General features: G+C 40.3%; 1 protein-coding gene across 4 annotated transcripts in view; it reads right to left on the bottom strand.

The window, feature by feature from the left end:
- C1GALT1 (core 1 synthase, glycoprotein-N-acetylgalactosamine 3-beta-galactosyltransferase 1) overlaps positions 1–25,506 on the bottom strand; it is a 238,479-nt gene extending 212,973 nt beyond the window's left edge. The window contains exons 1-4 of one of the 4 annotated variants that reach the window (XR_010743474.1): positions 23,137–23,873; positions 19,057–19,296; positions 16,642–17,309; positions 12,331–15,443 (exon numbers count right to left, since the gene is read on the bottom strand). Coding sequence is in view for 3 of the 4 variants with exons in the window: in XM_066317944.1 (XP_066174041.1) it covers positions 15,234–15,443; positions 16,642–17,309; positions 19,057–19,296; positions 24,922–25,030 (1,227 nt within the window). In the remaining variant the exon portion in view is untranslated. Of the gene's footprint in view, positions 1–11,031; positions 15,444–16,641; positions 17,310–19,056; positions 19,297–23,136; positions 23,874–24,921; positions 25,079–25,432 lie in introns of those variants that run through there. The other 3 variants (XM_066317935.1, XM_066317944.1, XM_066317923.1) reach the window with 3 other exon arrangements.
- Between the last annotated feature and the right edge of the window lie 555 nt (positions 25,507–26,061).

Raw genomic sequence — 26,061 nt, 5'->3', positions numbered from 1 at the left:
ATTTCTCAGGGCCTTTGGTTTAAAAAAAAGACTTATTTCTCTCTAATACTCTAATATATGCTACTAAACTAAAAAGGGGGAAAGCACTGAAAGATGTATACTAATGTTTACTTATATCCTTTCTACTTTTAGACATAACCTATGTGAGCACATAGTTAAAACTGAAAATTATGAACATGATTAAAATGGGAAGTAATACCTGATAAAGAGTCAAGCATCATTATTTCTTTGTAAACAAACAAGTAGAATCTACACAGGCAGTATAGACAACTCTCCATATGTCCAAACAATTCCTTGCACAATTTGTAAATAAATGACAGGATGTACTTTGCAAAATGAACTTGTTTGCAGCAAATAGGATGCACACCTAATTTTGTGGAAAGCTGTTCTTTAAGTAGAGTGTAAAGGTTTTAATTTTTTCCCCCAAAATCTGGCCTTTTAAAATAAGTTTCAAGTTAGAAATTAAAAAAAACTGAGAGCTGCCCCAAAAAACATCCTGTTCTTACACTCAGAACTAAAATGATGATAATATACTCTATTATAACATGATGATAATTTGAAAAACCTCTGTGGGCACAATTAATTTTTGTGTGACACAGAACAGTAAAACTGAAAGATATTACCTTGTACTGAAGATCCCCTTAATCTTACCAGGAACATTTTACATTTAGCTGCACCTGGAAACTCACAGCAGCAATGCCCACTGAAATTGCAAGAGAGACTAGGAATCTTCAAGATCTTTCGAATCTACTCTAAACTTGTGTGCTTGGACAGTTGCTTCAGGGATGGGACTAGTTGTGTGTTCAGCTCCAGATCTCCAGACAAAGAGATACATCTGTCTAAGAAATACTGGGGATAATGAGTTTAGGAATAAATATGAAGATGTAGGTTTTTGCAATATCTCCTATAAATATTTAGTGAAAACATTTCTGGTAAAGCTGACAAGCTTTAGTAAGTACAAATAGTGACATCATTTGTTACTTAACAAGGCTATAAAACAAGCAGTTATTCTGTAACATATACAGGGACTCGTTTTGATGCAGTTAAACTAGTGTTGTACAAAAGACCACTGCTTTATTTCCACTTTTGTGTAGAGTTGACTAAACCTTTTGTAGCTAAAAGGGAAAAGTGAAGGCTATAAAGGTTCTTAAAAGTTGTGTGCAGTTGAAATCAGATTATCCTGAAATGAGCATCCTTTTCTGTTCAGATCTTTCTGTTATCTCCAGACTGCAAACTCTGAATGTCTGCTCTAATATTTGGTAAACCAGGGAGAAGCACTTAAGTCTCTCCTGAAAGGACTCTTCTCTAAATCTGCATCAGCGGTGACAGGAAGCATTGGCTCCCGTGCCTCCTCACCCAGCTCTGCCTTCTCGAGGGTGTTATGGGGCACTAAACCAGGAGAGGGCCCTGCTTGCCAAACATCCACTGTTTTATTCCTGACTAGTGTAAAATCGTACAGGATCATTCCTGAGAGCATTGCAGTTTTCACTGGAAAACAAACCCTTTATTTTTTTCACAGGCAAATTGTAAAAGGAATAATAGTTTAATCCTTAAATCTTCTGCTAGACCAGGCCAACCATAAAAGCTAAGAGTTTTCTTTTCTATAGACCTGATCATTATACGATAAGTTCTTTTTCTGGCATCCTTGTTTCTGAGTTCAGATAAATACTCAGAAAATTAATAGGAAAATAGTGCTCCATTTGCTCAGCATAGCACAGCAGCATCTTTTCACTTTGAGAAGCTCTACCAGTCTCTTGTTCAGAACTATCAAACAGAATTCATCTGTTGCCTTAACTCAGTTCGCTCACTGTCTGTCCCTAGGACATTCAGACATTGATTAAACTGCCTCTGCATTGACCATCCTGCTGTCTGCACTCCTCTGTTTCTTTTATATCGTCAAATTTCCTCTCTGTTACCCTAAATTGACTGAAAATATGCAACATTTCCTGCAGTGCAGTTTTGAACATCCTTGGAAAGCTGATTAAGATGTTTCCTCATTTGGAAGTTGCCATCCAAGACATTCCTTGGAGGGAAAAAATGGAAAGAAAAAGAAAAAGAAAGAAGAAAAAGATGAATTAAAAATTATGCTATTAATAGCATGGCTAAGACAAATATCTACATTTGTAAAGAAACATTTTATGGACAGTCCAGGTTTAGTGCCACTTTCTCACACTTTTTTTCCTTGATTGCTGCCTGAACTCTTTTGATACCATCTGTACATATAGAACACCCTTCTCAAACTTGCAAGGGTATCACTGCACAGAGTTACAAGCACGTTCTCACAGGTAGCCTGATGATTCTTTTTTATTATAAGAACAAATAACTCCTCCTCCTTCTCCACCCCTCGGTGAAAGGCCCAAAGCATTCCTGGGCAGGTGTGTGGCCTGGGACACCCCAGCTCCACCAGCAAGTAGAGCAATTTTTTTTGCTGACATATGAGAAACTGGTGGTTCAGCACTGAGATCTTAGACATTACTGTTTTTCCTCCTGCTGCTTCTTACCATTCTTTAGACTCATTTTTGTCTCCCCAGGCTGACCTTTTATCTTCCCAGTTGTAGAACTCTTCCAGGTGCTGCTGAAGCCAATCTGCAGCAGATCAAATTCAATTTTGAAATTCCACAGGCAAATGTAAGCAGACATCTAAGCTACCATACTTGGTAGATAGACAACAAAATATGAATTATAAATTATATTTAGTTACTAGATTTTTTGCTTGAGACTGCCTTATATATAAGGCCTTTACTTCCAGGAGTAGTATTATATCTTTTCATGAGATAAAATCAGTTCTATGTTTCAGGGATAAGTGAAACTCAAATTTTGAGCCAAATGCTCCTGAAGTGTGACTTTTTTTTCCCAACCAGGAATATGTAGAAATTCATCCAAATGGGTAAGGCTCTAAAACATAATCCATAAGGATTTTCTATTTTGGCATTCTAATGTAAGACCTATTTTAGAGCAATTTGTAAGACAAAAGTAGTAGAACCCATTGTCCCACTGCCTCTGATTTTAGCAGCTGTAATCTCCCTACATGTGGACAGGGAGAAGGGAGATTCTTTGCATTTTATTGGTTTAGCAAAAGGGATCACCAACATCTGGCACGGTTAACCCTGGGAAACAAAGAAACCATTTCTTATTATAAAAGGAGTGCTCAATAAGTGCTTTGACAAGAATAAATCTGGCAAGCACAAGTTCAGCATGTGAGTAAAACTCCCAAAGAGTTTTGGATTAGCTTTAAAATATCTCAGCTAATCCCAAATGCTGCTGGAATTATTTTGACTGGTGCTCCTGTCTCAGCAGCTTAAAGCTTTCAGGACACTCAAAAAAACCTGCCACAGCAATAAATAAATGATCAACAAATCAAAAAGGCCCCCAGGATGTGCCTTCAATAGCAGGGGTTGGGAAGAGGGGCTGCAGGGGAGAGAGATGCTCAGCACTGGAGAGCATGAATTCAGAGAAGAATTTCAGGGATTTGGGGACCTGGTTGCTGCCTCCCACCCTTGGGGTGCCTTGGGCTGGCTGAGCACACAGACATGGGTGTGAAGATTGAGGGTGGGGACAGATTTTTCCATGGAAAGCAAATAGCAAGTATTCTTTCTGAATTACATTCATGACATAATTGGCAATTTCAGCTACTTCTTACTTCATTCAGGGCAACTCCCTAGTGCATCATGTTTTCTCAAAGGATACTTTCTATCAGTCTTAACTACATTGTAAATTAATAGGTAAAATATATTTCTGCTGACCAGAGAGGCAGTATTTTCAAATTAATTAACACATAATGAGACTCACATATAAAATCTGGGTTTGAAGATTCGTATTTTCATTTCAAGGTCCCTCAGAGAACTATGACTGGATGTTTTTAGTCTGCACATCCGCATAACGGAACAGATCATAAGTGACTTGAGGCAAAGGCTGCCAAAATACACAGTATCTGTAATAGCTGGAAAGTATACTGATGAGGGCAGTGCTGGAGGCAGCACTACGTTCTTCCTGAAGGGAACAATCGTGTTTCCAAGTAGAAATCTTCCATTCTTTTTCTTTATGAACCATAGAATACAGTCAATCAAAACTCACAGTACTTGCTGGACATTCTAGAGGACACAAGTGAACGTGTCTGAGTGAAAACCATCCTTTGAGCAGAGCTGTTGAGAATTTAGCGGTCATGTCAGGCTTTTTTGAGCTTTTTTACACTCTCAGTGATGTGTCTGATCTGTTTACAGTTCATAAGCTGGTTGAAGCTCTTTCCTTTTTAAGAGGATAAAATCATCCAACATAGGTCTCATCAAATACATTATACATTTTCCTGGAGTAAGGGTGTTGTACTCATCCTCAAGTCAAGCATAACAGAATTTATTGTGTCAACAGGAAGATATCTCAGCATCTTAAATGATACAGCTGCAGTACAGGGCCCCAAGGAACACAGTGTTATCCTGCAGTGCCACCAGGAGGAAAACAACAAAATGCCTCTTTAAAACAAACAGTGAGACATCAACAGGTTTTTAGAAGGAATATCGAAGTAATGACTTCCAAAATTCAGCTCAGCAGCAGAAGCTGCTTAAATTGCCTCTTAATTCATGTCACAGCTTACATTTTCTACTGGCCACTGTAGCTGCTCCTTGGTCCCTTTGGGAAATTCATAAGTTGTCATACAACCGGCTTAACCTGAACATTGTGTAAACAGGATGTTCCACAAACCAGATTCTGAGCATTGCTGGGTCAAGGCGTTTACATCAAGCAGGAGCACAGCTGTAAAAAGGTCTTGTATGCACTATGTACCATAGTATGAAAGCCAAAGAGCAACATATCCCGTAATCACACTGTGAATCCCCTTGCAGAACCCCATTTCACCTATAAGCATTGCGGTACTGCTGAATCTAGCAAATCCAGAAAGTCTATCAATCAATAAATAAATAAAAAGTGGAGAGCTCCAGAGCTCATGAGCTCTGGTGTCCAAGGGGGTCTGAGACAGGAGTAAAGATTTCCCTCTCTGCTTTTGGATGGTGCCTGGATACACCCAGCATGAGCGTCCTGGATACAGCCTGGGACACAGGCTGAACCTGCCCCTCCAGTCAGCTCAAACTAGCCAAGTCTCAACACACCCATTCTCTGCAAAGCCTTCTGACCCTACAGCCCTGAGAACAAGGTTTCATTCAGAACATCATTTCACTAAACTCCTCTTTCTTTTTAATTGGTATATTTTGCACGGGGAAATATTTTTACTTTTATTTATCTTAGACCTTTTTTTCTGTATCACCCTGTTCTATATGTAATGGGAGCCCATTCCAGCACTGCCAATTTCTCACATAGCTACAATGGGAGAGGGCAGCATTAATATTTGTGATATAAAATTCATTCAAACAGTCGCATCAGGTCATTCTCACCCTCAGGTGTATATTGGCTTTTCACACTCATGACATGCTAGTAGCATTCCTTGATCTCCAACTTCTACATGAGGTGCAGTAGACACTGATCTTCTCTGTGATGAGCAGTGACAAGACTCAAGGCAGTGGCCTGAAGTTGGTCAGGGGAGGTTCACGTTTGATATTAGGAAAAGGTTCTTCATCCAGAGGGGGTTGGGCACTGGAACAGGCTCCCCAGGTAAGTGTCACAGCACCAAGCCTGACAGCTCAAGAAGTGTTTGGACAATGCTCTCAGGCGCTTGGTGTGACTCTTGGAGCTGGTTCTGTGCAGGATCAGGAGTTGGACTTTGATCCTTGTAGATCCCTGCCAACTCAGGGTATTCTATGAATTCACAATTTTCACCTTCTCTCAGGCGCTCTACTTGCCAGCTGGTTACCACAGGATAGCAAGCATTCGTTTAGACATTTCCTTCTGTGGATCTCAACATACATCTTTTGGATACTAGCTGTGTTTCCTCAACTGTGCTTTCTTTAACCAGCTTGCTTCCTGCTCTAATACTGAGCAGATGTATTTGTGAAACAGCAGTGAAATGCTAAATATCAGTATAATGCTGAACTGAACATCAAGGGAAAGTGTTTCCTGCCTTGTTGCATTTATTTCCTGTTCTTTATGCATGTGCTTTTTAAGAATTACAAGTAATTAGTAAGAAATGGGCTTAAGTTATGCACAGGTGTTACAAGCAACACAGGCCCCACTTTATTACTTCCAAGTAGGAAAAAACATTTTGGATCCTGTTCTCACATTGCCGATAATCGTCTTTTTTAATAGCAGCTACCTCCTGGCCGTCAGATTAGAAGCTTTTGTTACAGAAGAAGGACTGAGCCAATACCAGGGTTAACCAAGGAAATGCAAACTTATCATTCAGCAAGCAATGGGCATGGCGATTGTACAGGGACAGAGAAAGGGACCTTTAGACCCATAAACCCCAGTGTGCATTAACCAGGACACAACACTGAAAGGAGGGCAAAGTCATCCTGTAGTTAGTCATGCAAACATTCTTTTCCCACATGATGGAAATGGCACAGACACAAAAGATAGTTTAACCACACTTCTATAATGTGGGACAATAAAGAGATGCTTTGTGTAGTGCTACTCAGAATGGTAAGCTGAACTTTCACAATACCACTGTTCCTGTGGAAGGAAAGGGAGAACATGAAGGCTCATAAAGGGTGAGATGGGCATGATCCAGCAATGCTGATGGTCAGGCAGGGGCTCTGGGGGCTGTAGAAGGGAGCTGAATGTAAAGCAGCAGCAGGGACTAACAAGACAAGAAGACATGGGGAAGCTAAGGGAGATGCAAAACATGTGCAAAGCTGACAAGACATTTTTAGGATTGTAGGATAATTCAGGTAGGAAAAGACCACAGAAATCATCCAGTCCTTTCAGGATTCCCTCTCAAAGGAGAGTCAAATACAAGGTCAGGTTGCATTACTCAAGCTTCTGTACTCCTGCATACAGGCAAATATCCTAGGGAAGAGAGTCTCATCGTCAAACCTGACCCTCTTGAACAGTCCAAAGCTCCTGAGGGCAGTCAGGGTGAGAGGTCAGGCAGGAATTAAATACAGAATGTGCTGACTGGCAGCAGGAAGTAAGAAGCACTGCAGCTCTACAGAAAACCCACTGTGAAGGTGTTCCCTTGATGAGGTGTTCCTGCTGAAACATTTTGGAGTTCAGCCACCCAGGCACATTGTAGAAGTGTAAAATCAAAAGGGATTGTCCTCTCTTCAGTCATTTTAGAATCTCTCCACTACTGACTGCTTCCTAGCATGGCACATGTACATTCCTCATACCAGTGTTTTCTTACCTTATGCTCATCTTGGAAACAATACTCCCACATACAGTTATATATTTAAAAGTCAAAAGACTAGGTGGTCCAGCTGAACATGTGTAATTAACCTTTGTTTAACTGCAAAAGCCATAGGAAACCTGCTAATGTTTTTGATTCACTTACGTTGCAACAGCTTTCTCAGTCTCTCCTGGGCCCAGATATCTAGCCCACAAATATGCATGGTTAATAAGACACAGCAAATTTTTTCCAACCATGCTTTCATGATTTTTTTTCCATAATGTTAAACATTTGTAATAGTTTCCTCATTTTGCCCTGATGTGAGGAATAAAATTCCTAGATGCTACATGTAAGAGAAACTCATGCTCCCTCCACTTCTTTGAGGCTCACAAGGTTCAGGGTGGCAGCTCACCATCCAGTACCTATGGATCTTTTAGAAAGCTTTTGCTTTTATAATATGCATAAAGTCTACAAGTCTGACTCACAAAATGAAACAAATAAGCAGAAAATAATTCAGCAACACTGAAACTGTTTCCTGCAAAGATAAGATCAAATGAGAGAGCCACCACACATCTGTAAGGCTCTGGTTCCAAGTTGCTATTGCTGACACTGGACTGGCATAACTGGGAATTTTGTGCAATTATAATAGTTTTTTTATGAAATAATCAAGGCTCCAAACTTATTCTCCTGGAGAAAGTACAAGTAGTTGTACAATTACTTATGAGACTCAAATGCTACTTTTGTATAGTTTAAGAGCAAGAAGATAGAGCTGATGCATGAGACTTCTCCCACTGGGAACAGTACGAATTTGTGAATATTCAGATCTACATTTGATAAGACAACTTCTATGTTTGATAAGACATTTTCTGCATTTAGACATCATGAAGCTTACCCCAAACCAGGACATGTCCAGTGCCTTTTGGGAAATATTTCCTTGAATGAGTCTAAACAAGATATAAGAAATGCAGCTTTGGAAGCTGGCAAAGAAAAAGTGCATAGAGCCCAAGCTGGCTGACAGGAAAATAGTTTAAAAGCAGGATGCTGTTGATTAGAGTGACGTTTTAATCTGGGTAAACAGACACCGCCTATTCTCTGCAAAAAAACCCTGAGTAACATTGAACAGGAATAGGAACAAAGGCTTCATTGTCCCCAGAGAAGCATTGCCAGCTTCTGAACAGCAGTTTGCTTTTCTAAATTATGTTTGAAAATTTGGTTTAGACATGATTACCCTACCTGTCCTTGAAAAACTAACCATATTTCAGCAATGATTTCAACAGAACCTACAGTGGAATATGCAAAACTTGCTGTTTTCAATGGTAAATGGTCAAATGCTGGTGAAGCACTCTCCTGTGCAGGGAAAAATTTCAGACCCTCAGGTGTGACTTTCATTTGATTTAGGATTAATCCCTGGCGAGTATTCATCTGGATTATAAATCTAGGAAAGATATAGGCTCCAGTTTACAGCCACATCTTCCACTTGAGAAATAGTCAGAGAACAGACATTTAACAGTACTCCCACATTTAGAGTAACAAGATAAAATGTTCATTTAAAAAATTAATTAGAGACATATCTATTTGTTTTGATTTCTGCCAAGTATTCACTTGGCCTTAAGTTAACATTTATGTTAAATCTTATGCTTTCCATCTCCAGAGGCAGGAAGCAGGAAGGCAGCACTTAATAGCACAACATTTGAGTGATTTCCGGTTAAGAACTCATGTGGGACAGTGAAAAAAAAAATCCAACAAAAATCATAACTTTAAAACCAAGGTTTTAAAGGTGCAGGGTACTAATGCACATTAATTCCTAAGCCTTTTTTATCAGTTCTTTGACTGAGGAGTAAGAGTCAAAACCTTCACTCCCTGAAACCATGCTGGATCCAACTCTGTTGGGGAGAGCTGGAAAGCACAGGGTGGAACTGGGAAGTAGCAGCACCAGAAGGCTGATATGGTTCTTTAGGTGATTGAAGCTATTGACAAAGCTCCTTTCCTTGCAGTCACTTAGAATTTTATCCTAGGAGGCAAAAGGAATGAGAAGGTGCTGAGGAGTTGCTGGAAGCCAGGTTAGAAAATCAAAGAAGCAAACCAGCCTTTTTGACTTTATGATGCCAGAGTGATGGATTCACAGACATCACAGTTTGGTGTTGTACAACTGAAGAACAGTACTGCAAATGTACATACCTACTCAAGTAAAGCAGAGTTTAAATGAAGTAATGATTAATCCTCCCTGCAACATTCTTTTTACTAACCAATGACAATAACATCTTTACAGGTTTTTGGATTTTTTTTTGCATTTTAAGAAGTCTTAAAGGACTATATATAAGCTGAAAAAAATGAAGACCTCAGGCTACATGTCTGAATTAAATAACCATGTTCCCTTTAAAAATGTCAAATATCACCCTAACCTAGAAGTGAGATCCCACGATCCATCTGTTTTCCCAAGTCTGTCTTAAATATCTTTACATGTGGAACAATGAAAATGTTCACTGCTGAGCTCTGATTTTCTCACTTACTTTTCATATTGTCAGAAAAAGCTCCTCACCACCAAATTTCAGGAACCTATGGAAGGGTTTAATTAAGGTGAAACATTGTCAGAAAGGAAGAAAGACATTTCTAAACATTCAGGAGGAAGAGCTGAAATGAGCAGTACAGAGGCTTATCTTTCCTGCAGCTTAGGACAAACTTAGCAGTTCCTGGGTGTAAAATGTTTACTTACTTTTTGTTGGCTGTAGTGCACAGGGAAGAACTCTAGGAAAATTCCCTTGAGCCAGTGAAGCTTTCTGTGAGCTGGCAATGAGAGCTTACCGTCATTTATGGACATTTCACTGTGCCTGCAACTTCTGGTAATCAAATGGGTGAGTCTGTGATATATTTTAAAAACAGATAGACCATAAAAAAGCAAGCAAAGCAAACCCACACTTATGAAACAGCTTTTCTCCGGAGTAGCAGGCGTAGCTTTTGCTTTGCTCCAGCAGTTGCACTGCCATGTGCTGGATGTAGTCTGATCCTGACAATTTGAAAGTTACAACAGCACTACCACATAAAAGCATAACCTTCGCCTGCAACTTGAGAGGAGCTTTTATGGTCTGTTCAGTTGGCTCTTGTTCCCTTAAATATCTCAGCTTTTGAGCTCAGTTAAACTGGTTGCCACCCATTTCCTGTACTTTGAAATTAAACAGTTAATTAATCCAGGTTAATAGTATTAGCAGGGTCTATTACAGTACTTAAGGTAATAACACACAGCTGTACTGTGCTTGTGCCAACACCTTGTCCAACAACCAGAGTTCCAGATGTAGACAGCTCCCAGCTGCCTAAGCACCAGCACTTGCACTGCTGAATGCTGTTCTGCACAAACATTTAGGTTAGAAAGCACAATTTTTAAATACTAACAGGTCTTTTTTTTTTCCCCCATTAATAAGAGGTTCACTGAAAGAATTAATTCTGTAAAAAAAAAAAGGTTGTTAATTTTACACAGTTTTGCTTTATTTCTGAGGTATCAGTTATAGTCATTTCACTCAGGAATCTGTAATAACATGGAGACACTGAAGAATCAGGACGATGCAGAAACAGCTGCCTGCTTATGTGAATCTGGTACTAGCACTTATTTTCCCCTTTAAAAATCTACTACCTTTGTTTCCTGGATAGCTTGGTATTTTGTTAATAGCATAAAAATAGAACCACAGAATCAAAACAAATGAGAAAAGCTTTTTGAATTTCCTGTACCCACCCTGGAGAAAAAGTAAGAAGAGTTTTATTAGACTAATCTGTGCTGCCATGCAACACCACTAGCGTGCAGGAGGGGTAAATAAAGACAGACATGAACTGTGTATGAGATAACTTATTTTATTTATTCAATTCTCAACTTAATTTTGATGCTAGAAATTGGTCAAAGGCACTTCAAAGAAGGTATTTAAGAAACAAATCATTATGGTGACCATTCCAGACACATCACCAACTTTTATCTGCCATGAGGAACACAACTACCTATAACTGCAAAGTGAAACATTCACAGGTTTTAAGTGGAGCATACTGTCCAGCAGCAATATTCAATTATTTTGGACTATTAATAACATTTGTGGAGTATTTTAAATACAATATGGTAAAACAAAGCAAATTACACTTTCGAAGTTCCACAGATTTCTTGACAGAAAAAGAACAAAACTGCCTTTCCCAGTGGTCCTGTATTGAGGGGTCTGTTTTTACCTGTGCGTGCATTATCAGCATCAGTAGCAGGCACAGCAGAGCAATAACCCACACTTTTCTGTCATACAAAGACAAAACATCCTGCTCACATAACACAGCATTTATGAGGTCTATCAGCTACTCACTGAAATTTACACTTCTGCAAGCACAACAGAACAATGGCAACAGCTGAAGAAAAAGTGATTTTTAATATACACCCCCACCAAAGCAAAACAAAGAAAGTGTCCTTAAAGGCAAAAGTACTGTGAAAAGAGCTTCCACAAAATGGGAGATGGTATAAATATCACCAGTGTGTAACCTCTTAAATAACACAAATACAGACTGCAAAAATGAATTGGGAGTGAAAGAAGATTACAATTGGTCTATTTCTGCAAACAAGGATTAATACTCTCCGCCGATTAAGTCCAGTGATCAGAAAGTAACTTCTTGCCACTCTCAATCTTTCTGATGTGAAACCACTTAACACAACGTTAAAATGTTACTCTGTCACACATGGGGACATTCTCACATCCACTGCCTAGTAACTTCAAGAAAATAGTTCAAAATTTTTATATGGGTAATTTAAATCACTGTGGTGCCAATGAAAGCTTTTAGGTTTTATAAAATTAAGAAACCAAACCACAGAGCAATAATCTGCACGGCCTAGGTATGCCCATGTTGCTGTGCTTCAGGAAGTCTCTGCATCTGAAATGCAGTCTCCTTGGGCTGCAAAAGTTCTCAAACTCAATAAATACTTTCTCAAAGCACAAAGACCTGAGAGTGAAATAGCAGACTACTAATATTAGTGTAATATTGTATATGAAAATTATACCAACCACTCACATTCCAGCCTCGTCCACTGAGGCTTCTGATGGCAGTGAGAAACTAATTATTCCAGAGGTATCAGCTCATGGTTATGGCAATACAATTCAACAGAGAACAACAGGTCTCTGTTATAATCACAGAATGTAAAACCTGATACTTTTCTAGCTTGTCTGGAAAGAAAAAAAATTTCTTTGCAGTGCTGTCATAAAGGCAAAAGAAATAGATTCAGAGGCCTATGCACAAGGACACTTCAAAACAAACAATGGACATTTGAAGAAAAGGCTACTTATTTCTCTGGACAGGCCAACCATTTATCACAAGGTATTATGTCCTTAGCCTTATTCCCTTCAGAAAGGGAACTTGCTCCTTTTCTTTTCCAGTCTCTCTGAGGTCCTGCACATTTTGTGGAAAAGGGATATTCCTGCCCTACTCTGCCAACCCCACAAGCCTCAGCTGGGCAGCAAATAAGAACTAGAACTTGCTGCTGAGAAAAGGCTTCATCCTGAGCTCAGGAGTGGTTGGTTTACCTTGTTAGCCCAGCAAACAACCTGTGTGGAGCTTAAACATCCTGCTTCCTCCTGTCCACTTGAAACTTATGCTGGATGAAACTGAAAGCCAGAGACAGAATAGTCAGGACAGTAAGGAAGATGAAGACGAAATGATTTTGCTTCACAGGACAGCACAGGGCAAACATATGACACAAATCTGCAGAAAACATGCAGGATTAGTTCTGCCTGTTGTGGTAGAAAATCTTTAAATCCCCATGGATGAATCGAAGAAAGCAGAAATAAAGGAACCATACAGTAGTTCAACAGATCTTCTGCATGGGCTGAATTTACGAAGAGATTAGGTTGGGATCTCGATTTCATTTTATAACTTCCTCAAGTATTCCTGAATATTTTAACTGCTTGTTTGAATAATGCCATTGGAGTTATCAATTCCATATGGATTTCACAATATGATTGGTTTGTGCTGCATGTGGGATAAATATTTAGCTCACAGAAGGAAGCACCTTTCAGCATGTTAACATCCACTGTCCTCTGGACAAGCATCCCTCTGACTACAGCAAACTGGAGACTTTTTCCTTTCTTGAACCAATGCAGTTATAATGTTCTACTTAAGACAATTAAAGTAAAATAAAGCTTGTGTCCCTATCAGTACTTCAGAAGCAATGCTGCTCATAAAGACCAAGAGATTTAACCCAGCAGGAACTATTCAACCAATACTTGATAGATGAACTCAGCCTACATTCAGGCAGAGAAGATGTATGCAGCATTTCAACATCATGAGCTATTTCAGTAATTACTATTGTGCTGCAGAGCAATGGTCAGAAAAAAAAGCCATGACTTTACTGCTGGACAACAGAAAGAACTCCAATCTTCACTAGAACTATCTTTGGAAAAAAAAAAAAATTCCAGTACTTTATGGTAACATCATCTTCCAGGAAAATCCTGAAGGACCAGCAGTAGTAAATAAGGCTGTCTGCTACCACTATATGCCCTTTTCAAAACAATGACTGGAGGTAATTAGGTTATGTCCAAATTCATCAATATGATGAAGGTGAAAAATAACAAAAAGATGAAGAAACTCTTGTTCAAGTGTGGAATAAAACCACTACATGTCACGCTTAATCCCATTCCCCATACTGCCATTCACTCAATTTGAACAGGAGAAAAGCAGAAAGTTTTATATTAACTCTATAAAACATACATTTGGCCTCTGAAAAAAACAAAACCAGTAATTAAAACACCTACTTTGTCCCATCCAAGAAAGTGTTTCCAGTTAAAAGGCAGAGATACTTATGAAGTAGTGGAGAAAGTTAATGCACTTTGAAAGATTCCTGCATTCAGGCATGTTTACCTGAATAACTACGTACTTCAGCTTCAAAAACAGTGAAAAAAGGATAATTAACACTTTGTACTGAAAAAGGTAACAAGAAGCAGATACAGAATTTTTTTTTAAGTGGAAGGAAAAAAAAGTTCAGAAATGGGAAATTAATTACTTCAACTAAATAAACTGGCTTTGGTGCAGTTTTAAAATAGGACATTTCTGTATCTGAAAATTTTAACCTCTAGTGAAAAATTAAAAAGGAAACAAACTAATTAAAATAGGGGCTGAAACCAAGTTATTACAATGCTTCACTAAGATACTATTTTTCCTGGTTTATGTGGCAGGTGGGATGGAAGACAGATTTCTGTTTTCAAAAGCATCTACTTTATACTGAGAAATGCTAAGACAAATGTTTATATCCATTTAACCAAAAGGATAAGTTAATAAAAGGGGTGGGAAAAAAAGCCACAGGCAAATATGTAAGCAGCTTGCATCACCTCAGCAATTTAAACAACAGTAACTGTTTCTCAGTTTCTCTCCAGAAGTGTATTCCTCCCCAAAAACTTCATTGTTTTGCACAACAGAATTTAAAGCTTTCTAAGTAATTCATAGCAGTGAATTCTGTTTCTGAAACAATTCAGATTAATCTTGTGGGTGAAATCCTGCCACTCTGTTGTTAAGGCAAAGCAGACTGGAGACACTAATTCTGTGTCTCTACCTTACTTTTAGAGCAAGGTACACAAAGTAACTTCAAGATGTTAACAATATTTCAGAAAGCCATCGTGAAGAGTTTGACTGGGCAGCATCCAATTTCTAATATTAGAATTGACTTAATGGAAAGGAAATAGAGGAACAGAACTGAAAAAGGAAAAGAAATACGGTACGATCATCTGTGAACCTGTCCACTATGGTTTTTATACAAATTCTTCCAGATACTACTGGACAGACAAACCTCCAATTTCACAGCTTTAGGGCCCCAAATCTTCGTGAGCAGGGCTGCAAGGTCACACTATCCCAAGCAGTCAGAGGCAGCACCACTCTGTTGTACACAGGGTGACAAGAAGTGCTGCCAACTTGATTTTTGAAATAAGAATCTCCAGAAGTAATTTCAGTCCACAAGCTTCATGCACAAGTTTGAGGAGACTCTTACTCATTGTACTGGCTTCTTTTTGGGTTTTTTTCCAAAGCCCAATTAACTCTCAGAAATTTTTTGCTTTATTCTTTGATTATCCTCCAGTGCTTCATTTTTGCTCTGCTCTTCTGGATTCTTTGACAAATCAGGATTGTACCTATACAAATATCCATATGGACGAAGATGATAAATCAAATATTCCAAATGATACATAGTCACAGAGTCAACATAGTGGAACGAAATTGCTAGATCGGAGCAGCATCCAGGACCCTGAAACACAAAGCAAAACAATCAGCAAGAATTGCAAAGCATGTCCTGGATTAAAAAGCCAGGGATAATTCAAAGAAATACTCGATTTAATGGTAAGAAATTCACTACCATCAGTCATACATATACTTCAAAAGTTAATGTTAGGCAAGCAAAATGTACCAGACATATCTGCCAAGGCATCTTTTCAAAATAAAGCTGACAAAGTCTTTTGCTTCTGTGATCAAGGCAGTGAAGAACTAGCTACCCTCATTAATGTCAGAGGTTTTCTGCTTTTCCATACTTAATTTTTGATGGTGGTGTTTAAACAACACCAAGAAGCACAAAGCAGGCCTAAACGAATTACATTTATATACGAAAAAATACACGACTGTTACTTACGTCAGCATCCAGACAGAATCTATAAGCAAATTGTGTGTACCTGCACTTGTGTGTGCTGACAAATACAGTTTGGCAGTATTGTCAGTATCTAACTTCCTACTGATAAAAAAGTAGAAACAAGTAATTGCAGAATTTTGTTTTAAATGTCTTGATTTCATTGACATTATTAAGAGCTATAGGATCGTTGTCAACACATTGGTCACAACTTATATTTTATAGCTCAAATTTGAGAACACTTTCCTGGAGCATAGTTTTGGGGTTTCTTTTTTCAGCAGCTTTGATTGCAGAACTACTAATATTTCGAATCCAACTGGAACTAAGATTAAATATTTAAAGCACCAAAGAGAACAATTGTTATGTAACTGTTGTTCTTTCAATACTTAATCAGTTTCATCAATATAGCTTGATTTTGATACCAAATGAAGTAGTCTCCATCCAAGCACAGGTATGACAGGACAGCATCACACAGGCAATTTCCATTATGAACTGGTTACAGATGGAACTGTCCACAGCTCAGCCACACATGCACTGCAGCCTTAGCTAAAGCTGCTGCCTCCTGACACACTAAATACAGTATCATACAGCTGGTTTAAGCTTCAGAAATGCTTTAGCTGCTGAATACAAGTATAAAAATAGATTGCTGCTTTACAATGAAAAAAATCTACTGAAGAACCAGACTCTTTTATTCAGCTTTAATATGTAAAAAAATTCCAAATCCTGTTCTTGAATTCCTCCGCCTAATGCTAATTTACACATCACATGCTCACACACATCATAAGATGCACTTGACAAAATGGATACCAGGTTCCTCAGGACTTACCTCAACAGCAGGATAGTAATTGTAATTCCAGTACCAGAATGTTTTTGGTAGGTATCCTCTGATTAAGTGATGTTCTGGAACAAATGGATGAAAGGTTTCCCTACCACTTGTATCCCTAGAATCTCCTGCTTCCACACTGAGGATCTCCATGCATTTTCCTAGTGCCAGATCTTCAATAGAGGAACTGTGAGTGCATTTGTTCGTTTTAAATGCAGCAACAAATCTCTTCAGAGCTTCTTTGCTCAGAACATACCCTGCTCCTCCACTCATGTAGCCCTGCTTCACATAAGGCTTAAACCTTCTTCCAAAGTATATTGGTTGTTCAGGACTGTATTTTGAAAGAAGCCATCTCAAATTGTCCAATATAACATATGTATCATCATCTGCTTTCATAAACCAATCAGCATCATCAAAATAATGGTCATGTACATATTGAAAAGCTTTAATAGTCTTCCAGTACAGTTGGTCCCTGCCTTCTTTGGTTTCTAGGCCCACAGTTGGGAAGTCTTTATTTTCCTCAGAGCTCATAAAAAGTACTTTATTACAGCGTTGGGCCCAAGTGGCCTTAACATGCTTGGCTTTCTTTTCCAGATTTTGAGGTCCAGTCATGACCCAACAGAGTATTTTCACCTTGTGATAGAGTCCTTCTGCAATATTTTTATCCTCATCTAAAAAAGAGGAAAGTTGGAAAACTGTATTAGACATGATTACCAGACGAACTAACAGCAATCTCCCCCCCTCAAATATTCTGTTTCTAGATCAGAAAAAACATGCAGACAGAGAAAAGGCTTTTGCTTCCAAATGTACCAGTTAATAAATGCCATGTTAGATTCTGGAAGGAAACAAACAGGGCTCTCAAAAATTAAAATTGCTAAAGCTATTTCAATTTCACAAGATAAAGAAGAGTGTAAAGGTCACATCAAAATGCATGTCTGTTCAGGGAAGTGTGGCTTTAGCAAACCTTGATTTGTACATAAAAACTGCTCAGAGCCAACCTCTTTATGGTCCTGGAATACTAATGAAAATTTAAAAACAGTATTTTTTGCCATTCACAATGAATACAACTAAATCATTACAACAAGAAAGGCAAAAAAGCTAAGCTTTTTTATATAAAAGCTAAGCTTATAAAAGCTAGTAAGTTCTCATGTTAGCTAACAAAACCTAACGAGTATTTCTTAAACAGCAAAGTACGTTTTAAGGATAAAGCCAATAGTAAACCAGAAATAATTTAACAAATTAAGTAATTTAGGATACTATGAAACTGTTGAAATGTTATTGTTGATAACATGTTTTTATTCCCAACAATCCAGCAGAATAAAGACAGTTATCTGAGGTGTGAAACAATGTTTTTCAAGCTACCAAAGTATTCACTGCTCTCAAAGAAACATTTTCACTTGATACATACAGAAAGATTCTAACCCATGTAAAAGAATGTTTCATGGACACTGAAATCTGCATAACCGGTACTAAAATATTCTTGCTTACACTTTATGCAATTATAGATTAGATTTTTCTGTAACAATGTTCTACAATTACAAGTGAAACACACATTCATCTTACTAAGTTTGGAGTTTAAATATGTCTAAATAACAAATTACTTAATAACATCTTCAGCCAATGCATTGCAGCGCAATTTTTCTCATCCAAGCTGTCCCTACTCAAACACTTTCTGTATTTGGGATTTGAAATTACCTAATTTAATAAAATATATCGAGTATAAAAGTATTCCTGAAGTATCTGAAGTGTCTACCTTCTCTGGAAAAATAATCAGAGTGCAAGAGAATTTCTCTGGATTTAACTGCAAACAGCAATCTGTGCCTGGACTGCTGCATAATCAGCTTGGCAAATCATGCCCACAGTGACTCCCTTTGCCCCCCTGCTCCAATTCTGTGTTTTACTAATTGTACCAAAAAGCAGTTTCTTTAAAATTTTATTTTAGCTTTATCTTAGATGCTAGATCAAAAGTTAATGTCCAAAAGTAGCTTCTTAAGGCTAAAAAGCAATCCAGCCACATCTACAATGCTAGCAAAGATATCTGCTTAGCAAAACTGCCATTTGGTGTCAATAGTTCATTTGAGAAGTTCCTGCTCCAAACAAGTCTGTATATAGAAGTTGGACAAACAGTTGGACTCTAAGGAAAAAAAAAATCACTACTGTAAAAAAAAAAAGACTGCAACAAAATCAATAATCAATACTGTAATAAAATCAATACTGTAATCAATACTGTAATAAAAATGTATACAAAGAAAACCACCATTCAGTAGATCTTAGGAGAAAAAAGTTATTTAGATGCAACCTGAACATGGGGAAACTGAATGAAAATTATTCATATAAATTCTTGGCAGTGAAGAAGCAATGTTTTGCAATGCTTGAAAAGGGAGGACATTTGCTAATCAGCCAGGTGTAACAAAATACCTTTATGCTGTCCAGCATCTGCATTGAAATTCATTTGTCCTTGCAGCTGACTGTTGTCAGTATCTGCTGAGTGTTGACCATGTGGATCATTGTGAAGAACATGAGGCTGGATCTTAACCTGTTCTTCTAGTATAATGCTAAACAGAAGATAGCAGACGAAAAATCCTATTGCTGAGCCAAAAGTGAAGGTTAAAAGGTTCATCAAAGACTTAGAAGAGGCCATCTCCTGAAGATGAGACACTGCCAAAACCAAGTGAAAAATACATTAGACTAAACATAGAAATCAAATCCAAAACGATAGTAAAAAAACAAGGACTAAATCTCTGAAAGTAGAACTCATTTCTAGCTGTTTCAGCTCCCTTAGGCTTGCACAGAAATTTAAGTACAAGAGCAATGCAAATATCAATATAAAATTGCACATCCATTGATAGTGACTGTGCATAAAAAACCCTATTAATTATATTTATACAACATTTAAACAAGAATGTACACACTGAATTGCAGTAGCTTTATAAACTGTAATAGACGTACACTTTTTTATTCTTTTCAGCCTACAAAACTGCACTTTAAAATGTAATACCTAAGTCTGCAATGAAGCTAAAAGATGATCAGTGGCAATCTACAAGTCAAGACACAACATGGTCACAAGATGTTCTTAAAACTCCAGCCAAATGTATATTACAGGAATTCTTAGCATATGTCAATCACAAGCAGATTTGGAAGAGTTTTAAAAGCAAATCTACTCCCAAAGTAGGGCAGTTGTCCTTACACTGTTAGGAATTACTGAGGCTTGACTTTCAGAAGAAAGAGTAAGACAACATCTGAATTCTCATATAGAAACACTCATTTTTCAAAGGAAGAGAAGAAAAAAGGACATCAGCCTTGAAGCCTCCTCTACACTTCAAAAATTTTGTATTCCAGTAATAAAAACATCCCTTCATATGAACCACACCCTTGCTCCACAAAATTTAAAGGACTTGGCTGACCATTTTCATTAAACCAGATCAGCAGCTATGCCTGCATAAAGGGATTTTTTTAATGCATCAAAACCGAGTGTGAATTTTAATTTATTAAACACTTGAAAACCAATTTCAGGTTGTGGAGGGTTTTTCATCTTAGGAAAGAGTTGAGCTATTTTCTAATAACTCATGACTGAACTACAAAAACATTGACTATTAAATACACACTGAATTCAAGCCAGAGCCTTACAAACAAGTCAATGATGTTCCCTCCATTAGGATCATTATTAATGACAGTGGGCAGAAGCCAATTTAGATCATGAGGGAGCCCAAAAAAGAAAATTATGGACTGCACAGAGCATCGATGAAAACCATCGATCAGGGAAGAGCTGCAGCCACCAAAACAACTCATTACGCCTGCACCCCCTCCTCTCACTGCCTGGGAAGTGTATTGGAAACAGGCTGTCCCCAGGCAAGCTGCATGAACCACTGTGCAGCAACACACACTCCAAATTCCAGCTTTCTGTCTCTTCTTACGCTCCCCTGAAGGGAAAGCAAAGGATGAACCCATGTGTGCATGTTGTAAGGTTGGCATTTTCAAAAATCCACCAGATTTAGTGTACACATGTAGATCGAGACCATTTAAAAGTGAAGCATCTCTCACATGAGGTAATGCTTTTCTTTCCACACTGCTGGAAAAAGAAAAGAAAATTGAAAACATAACTCAAAGCACAAAATAAAAATCAAGAAATGTAAAGGGTATATAAAACTTAAATGATTATAACTGTGGTTGATAAGGAGCTGTAGTTCTTTAATATGAACAAGCACATGATATAATTTTTTAAATTGCACATTGTCTTCCCTCAATTCACTACTACATCTTGGTAGAGACAAGTGATTACCATTAGACATCACATTAAAAAGTAAAAACAGAATATTATCATTTGTGACCCAGGCCTTGAAAAAATTAATTGGTTTCCACCTTTATTTCTATTGCCTTTTACATCTCTGAATTGAGAGGAAAACACGAGTATTTTGATCAAGTGCCAGGGGAAAAAAAAAAAAAAAAAAAAAAAAAAAAAAAAAAAAAGAAAAAAAAAAGAAGGCAAAATTCCCTAAATCTTAGTCAAAAAGCCCATGCATAAAAGCAGCCTATGACAATGCAAAGGATCTGCTGTACTATTATTTTTTGTTTTTGCTTTCCCCATCTATCATCACAAAGAAGTCTCCTCAAAACTTGCAATACACATAGGGAGATGGCCAAAATAAAACAATGCTTTCTTTTGGTATATTTAAAGTGGGGAAATACACAAACCCATGCATGCCCACAGCGTAGCTACACCACCTTCTAGAAGAAAAGGTCTCCACTGTTCTACTTTTCAATATTAGGTGTCTCTCTACCATACAATTTCAGTTATCTGCTCTAACAGCTGTTAAAATTACTCTTGCTTAGAGAGAAAAAAATGAAAATAACTTGAAAATAATTCCTGCTCATTTAACTATGAAACTATATACAACTGAATTATATAGAAAAAAAATGAAATGTGCTGGAAATGCTGAAAATGAAAAAAGTGCATTCGTCACATTGGAAATCAGAAGCTGATTTGGCAGTACTTCACACACAAAGAGGATTTCTCAGGTTGTAGCTGCTGTACTTCATATTTGATACAAAATACCCCTAGTTACAGTTTTCAATCTAAAATAATCTGCTTATCGTTCTATCAATTTTATACCAACAGAACAGGTCACTATAAATGTGTGGCTGTATATCCACATGTTTCTACACTCCAACACTAACAGGATAGAAATTTTCATTTTTTAATGGTATCTTGATATAACATAAATTGAGTCTTTTAACTTGACAGAAAAAATAACTGAACACTACAGTATTACACTGCAAGAACCAGAAAATGCCTAAAAGGAAGGTCAGTTGTCAGAAGATAAACATCCCCACTCCTTGCTGATATTCTTTTCTACATCCAGATTTATTCAGGGGGAAGACACGCAAAACATTTAAGGCCAGGTTGTATGAGGCTTTGTGCAACCTGATCTAATGAAAGTTGTCCCTGCTCATGGCAGGGGGTTGGACTTTAAAAGGGGTTGGATGATCTTTAAAGATCCCTTCCAACTCAAATGATTTTGTGATGCTACAAGTCTATGACATTCAGACAAGGAAAAGGTAAGCACAAAACCTACCAGGTCACTAAAACATCCCCGCTTTTATTCACATCTCTATTTTTACTTCTTGAATTAAAAACATACTATTTAAAAAAACACCTACAATGAAAGGCTAGATTTGAAGTTTATGCTCCACTGCTCTATCATGGAAGCTCAAACATATTCATGTAGGTAGCCCTATTCACATCAATCAAACCAACAAATGTTTTCAAATTCTATCACAATATAAAAGTCATTGAAGATTTGGTTCTAAATTTAGGTTTCATGAGTCAACAATTTCTACATCTTCAAGCTAACAGAAAAATTAATTTTCCTGTGTTAAGGGCTGCTGAACCTGGCAGCCCACTGACAACAAGGCTGCTGCAACTCCATGTGCCCAGATCCAGCCAGGCTGAGGATGTATTCCTACAGCAGTGCATGCAAAGATGCACATACACAGATAAAAACAAGTGCTCATGCAGACACAAACACGGCCTGGCTTTATGCTGCTCCTCCCCATAGCTGCCCAGGACAAGGATCTGCTACTGGAGAATATACACATACACACAACGTGGGTCCCCCTGTAACTGGTCTCAGACCCTCCACCTGTCCAGGAGCCAACCCTGGATCCTCAGACTCCCCAGAGCCCTGCTCCGCTATCAAACTGATGACCCTCTGATCTCACTAGTACCTGTCCCACACTTACAGCTGCCTCAAAGCCTGGCTCCCAAGCCTCTTAATCCTACTCACTGGCTAACCCTGTGTGATACTCATGAGCAACCATACACTGGCATCCTTGCCAAGACTGTACTCACGCACTCCACTCTGCCCAGTTATGGGCACTGCAGACATGCAAACCTCTGCACCTCACAGGCCTCACTCCAGCAGCTGAAAATTTAGGCCCTCACTCACTCCAGTCCCTCCAGCTGCTGGCACACCAGACACAGAGGTCCCTACAACTTACTGTGCATCTCCAGTCACTGGCACTCAGTATGCACATGAGAATAGGGCACAGAGTCCTCTTGCCCAGCAAAACAGGTAGAAAGGCACCTTAATGAGAAAAGAGGACAGGCTGTGGCAGCAATCTGGCCCAGGACACAGTCAGACTGACCAGCCACTTGTTTCTAGCTGATCAGGTCCTTTATCTCATCCTTTTGTTTTCTCATACTTGCTCCTCCTCAAACCACCTTCCTTTAGTCCCTCCTAGGAGCACCCCATAATTTTGTACAGTCACAAGATGCTTTTTTCTTGCATCCCATATGACCCATATTTTCTAGGCAGTTAGCTCCCTCGATCTTGTGAGCTGTTCCAGACAGCCCTGCTGGAGACTTCTCTTGCTGCATGTCACACCTGGGCAATGAGGCTGGTGGCTCCCCAGTGACAGAACCAGTGACAGACTGACTCCTCTGATGAGACTGTGCCTCTGTGCATCCTGCTGGTGAGCCTTTGAAGCCCCTTTTGGTGAGGGGCTTGGAACACAAGCCCTGTGAGGAATGACTGAGGGAGCTGGGGTTGTTCAGCCTGGAGAAAAGGAGACTCAGAGGTGACCTTATCACTCTCTATGACTCCCTGGAAGGTGGCTGTGTTTAGGTGCGGGTTGGTCTCTCTCCAGGCAGCAACTGACAGAAGGAGAGGACACACTCTCAGCCTGTGCCAAGGGAAATACAGGTTGGATATTAGGAAGAGGTTTTTCTACAGAAACAGTCATACAGTACTGGAATTGTCTGCCTGGGGTGGTGTGGAGTCACCATCCCTGGACATGTTTTAAAAAAACCTGGATGTGGCACTCAGTGCCATGGTTTAGTTGAGGTGTTAGGGCTAGGTTGGACTCGATAATCTTGAAGGTCTCTTCCAATCCAGTCATTCTGTCTGTGATTCTCTGTGTGAACGTGATAATCTAAATTACTGCTCTTACTCTGCTGCTCCAATAAGGACTTTAAAGTCACCTTCACAGCCAATGGAAATTTAAGAAAAAAATGATGCAATACGAATATATGGCAAGAGTTTGGCCTCACTGCCAAAAGAAAATGACCCAACCACTTTTAAAATTAATACTTTTACAGAAACTCGGGCAAACTTGGACCATGTACAGAAACACATTAAACAAAATACCAAGCAAACAGAAATACTCCAACCTCAAAACAACATAACAACAACAAAAACAAAAAAAACCTCCTGCAACCATCAAATCTAGATTTTAAAAATTTACAGAATGCAGAATATAACTCTAATTTTAAACATGTTTATCCCACAATCATTGCATAATCACTTTATGATTCGATTAAGTTATACCCACATACAGAGCTGATTCTTTCTTGTATCCCTTACTTAGGAATCAAGGGGGAAGCTCTGAGGCCCCACGATGAAACAGTGTAAATGTCCTTTGAGAGCTGCATAATTAGCAATGAAATTGATCTGTACCACCATGTCCTAAACAGTCAAGCAACACATCAGAATTATTCGACCAGAATGTAGAAAAAACGCACTTATCTCTGCAAACAGGCCTTCTGCTCCTTAAGTCATATTTATTGCTAGTTGTTCTGTATATTTATATGCTTCTGAAATGCAGCTATATGCACAAGTTGTGCATATATGCACATTTGCTAATGTGGACTGCATCTAGGTTTTCTGAGAGCGCCTGCAGTTTCCTATCGACTAAGCACAGATCGTATCTTTCCACTTTAAATATCTAATGCTGTAAGCATTTCTTTCAAAATAATTCCTGCTTGTTCTACCAGAAAATACAAACCATCAAAGCAAGGTACTTCGGTACAGGCCAACAACTGCACTGAAACGAGACGTGTAACAATCCACAGCACCGGTGAGCTGGAAGGGAGATTTGGCTCCTCCTTCCTCATTCCAAAAGCTGACACCGTGGTTGGGCAACAAGTGCCCGTGCCAGCAGCGCGGCCCGCCAGCCCTCTCCCCAGCCGGCGCCCGCTGCCGCCGTCCGCCCAGGAAGTCCCCGCTGCGGGGGCGGGAGCGGCGGCTCCCGGCTCCCCGGGCACCTTGCTCCCTCCGCTGGGCTCCCAGGGACTCGCGCTTTTCCAAGGAGCCCCGTGCTCCGGCGCCTCTCCTTCCCAGGCGTGCAGCCGGGCACATGCTGTCCCTGGAGCCGCGGGCACCCTTCTCGCCGCCGGGGTGACACGCAGCGCCCCGGCCGCCTCCTTCGGCCCCGTCCCCGCGGAGAGGAGGCACCGTCGGCGCCGTCTCCCGCCGTCCCCCCGAGGCCCGCCGCCCCCGGCCCGGCCGCCCCTCACCTCTCGGGCCGGCGGGGCCCCGGCGCGCGCTCAGCCGCGCGACAGCGCGCGGGCACCCGCTGGGCGCGCGCAGGGCAGGCCCCGGCCCCCGCCGGCCCCGCCGCCCCGCGCCGCCGCCGGCCCCATCGCGCGGCCGCCCCGCGCCGCGCCGCGCGCCACCCCCGGGCGGGCCGGGAGCCGCATCGCCCCGCCCCTCCGCCCGCTCATTGGCCGGCGAGCGGCCCGGGGGCGGGGCCCTTCCGGCACGCGCGGGGTTAACCCTGCTCCCGCCGCGGCGGCGGCTCCGCCGCGTGGCAGCGCGCGCGGCCGCTGCGCTCCCGACGCGGGAGAAGCGCGGCGCTCTCGTCCGCGCCGCGCCGCGCCGCTCCGCTCCGCTCTGCGCGGTCACGGGAGCCCGCCCCTTCCTCTCCATCCGCTGGCAGCGCGGCCACGTCGCCGGGCCAGGCCGCGAGTGGCGCCCGCGCCTCCCGGCGCGCGGCGGTGGGCGAGGGCGGGCGCCCCAGGCCGCAGCCGCAGCGCGAGAGCGGCGGCCGGGCTGTCTGCCGCGCGCGGTGGCTCGGCCGGACTTCGGGGGGAAAGATGTCCCGGGGGGAAGGGGAGGGCGCGGGAGGGACTGAGAGGCGCAGAGC

This window comes from Sylvia atricapilla, chromosome 1 (assembly GCF_009819655.1).
Source record: "Sylvia atricapilla isolate bSylAtr1 chromosome 1, bSylAtr1.pri, whole genome shotgun sequence".
Classification (NCBI taxonomy): Eukaryota; Metazoa; Chordata; class Aves; order Passeriformes; family Sylviidae; genus Sylvia; species Sylvia atricapilla.
The sequence above is the reverse complement of the archived record's forward strand: the minus strand, read 5'-3'. Positions and strand labels throughout refer to the sequence as shown.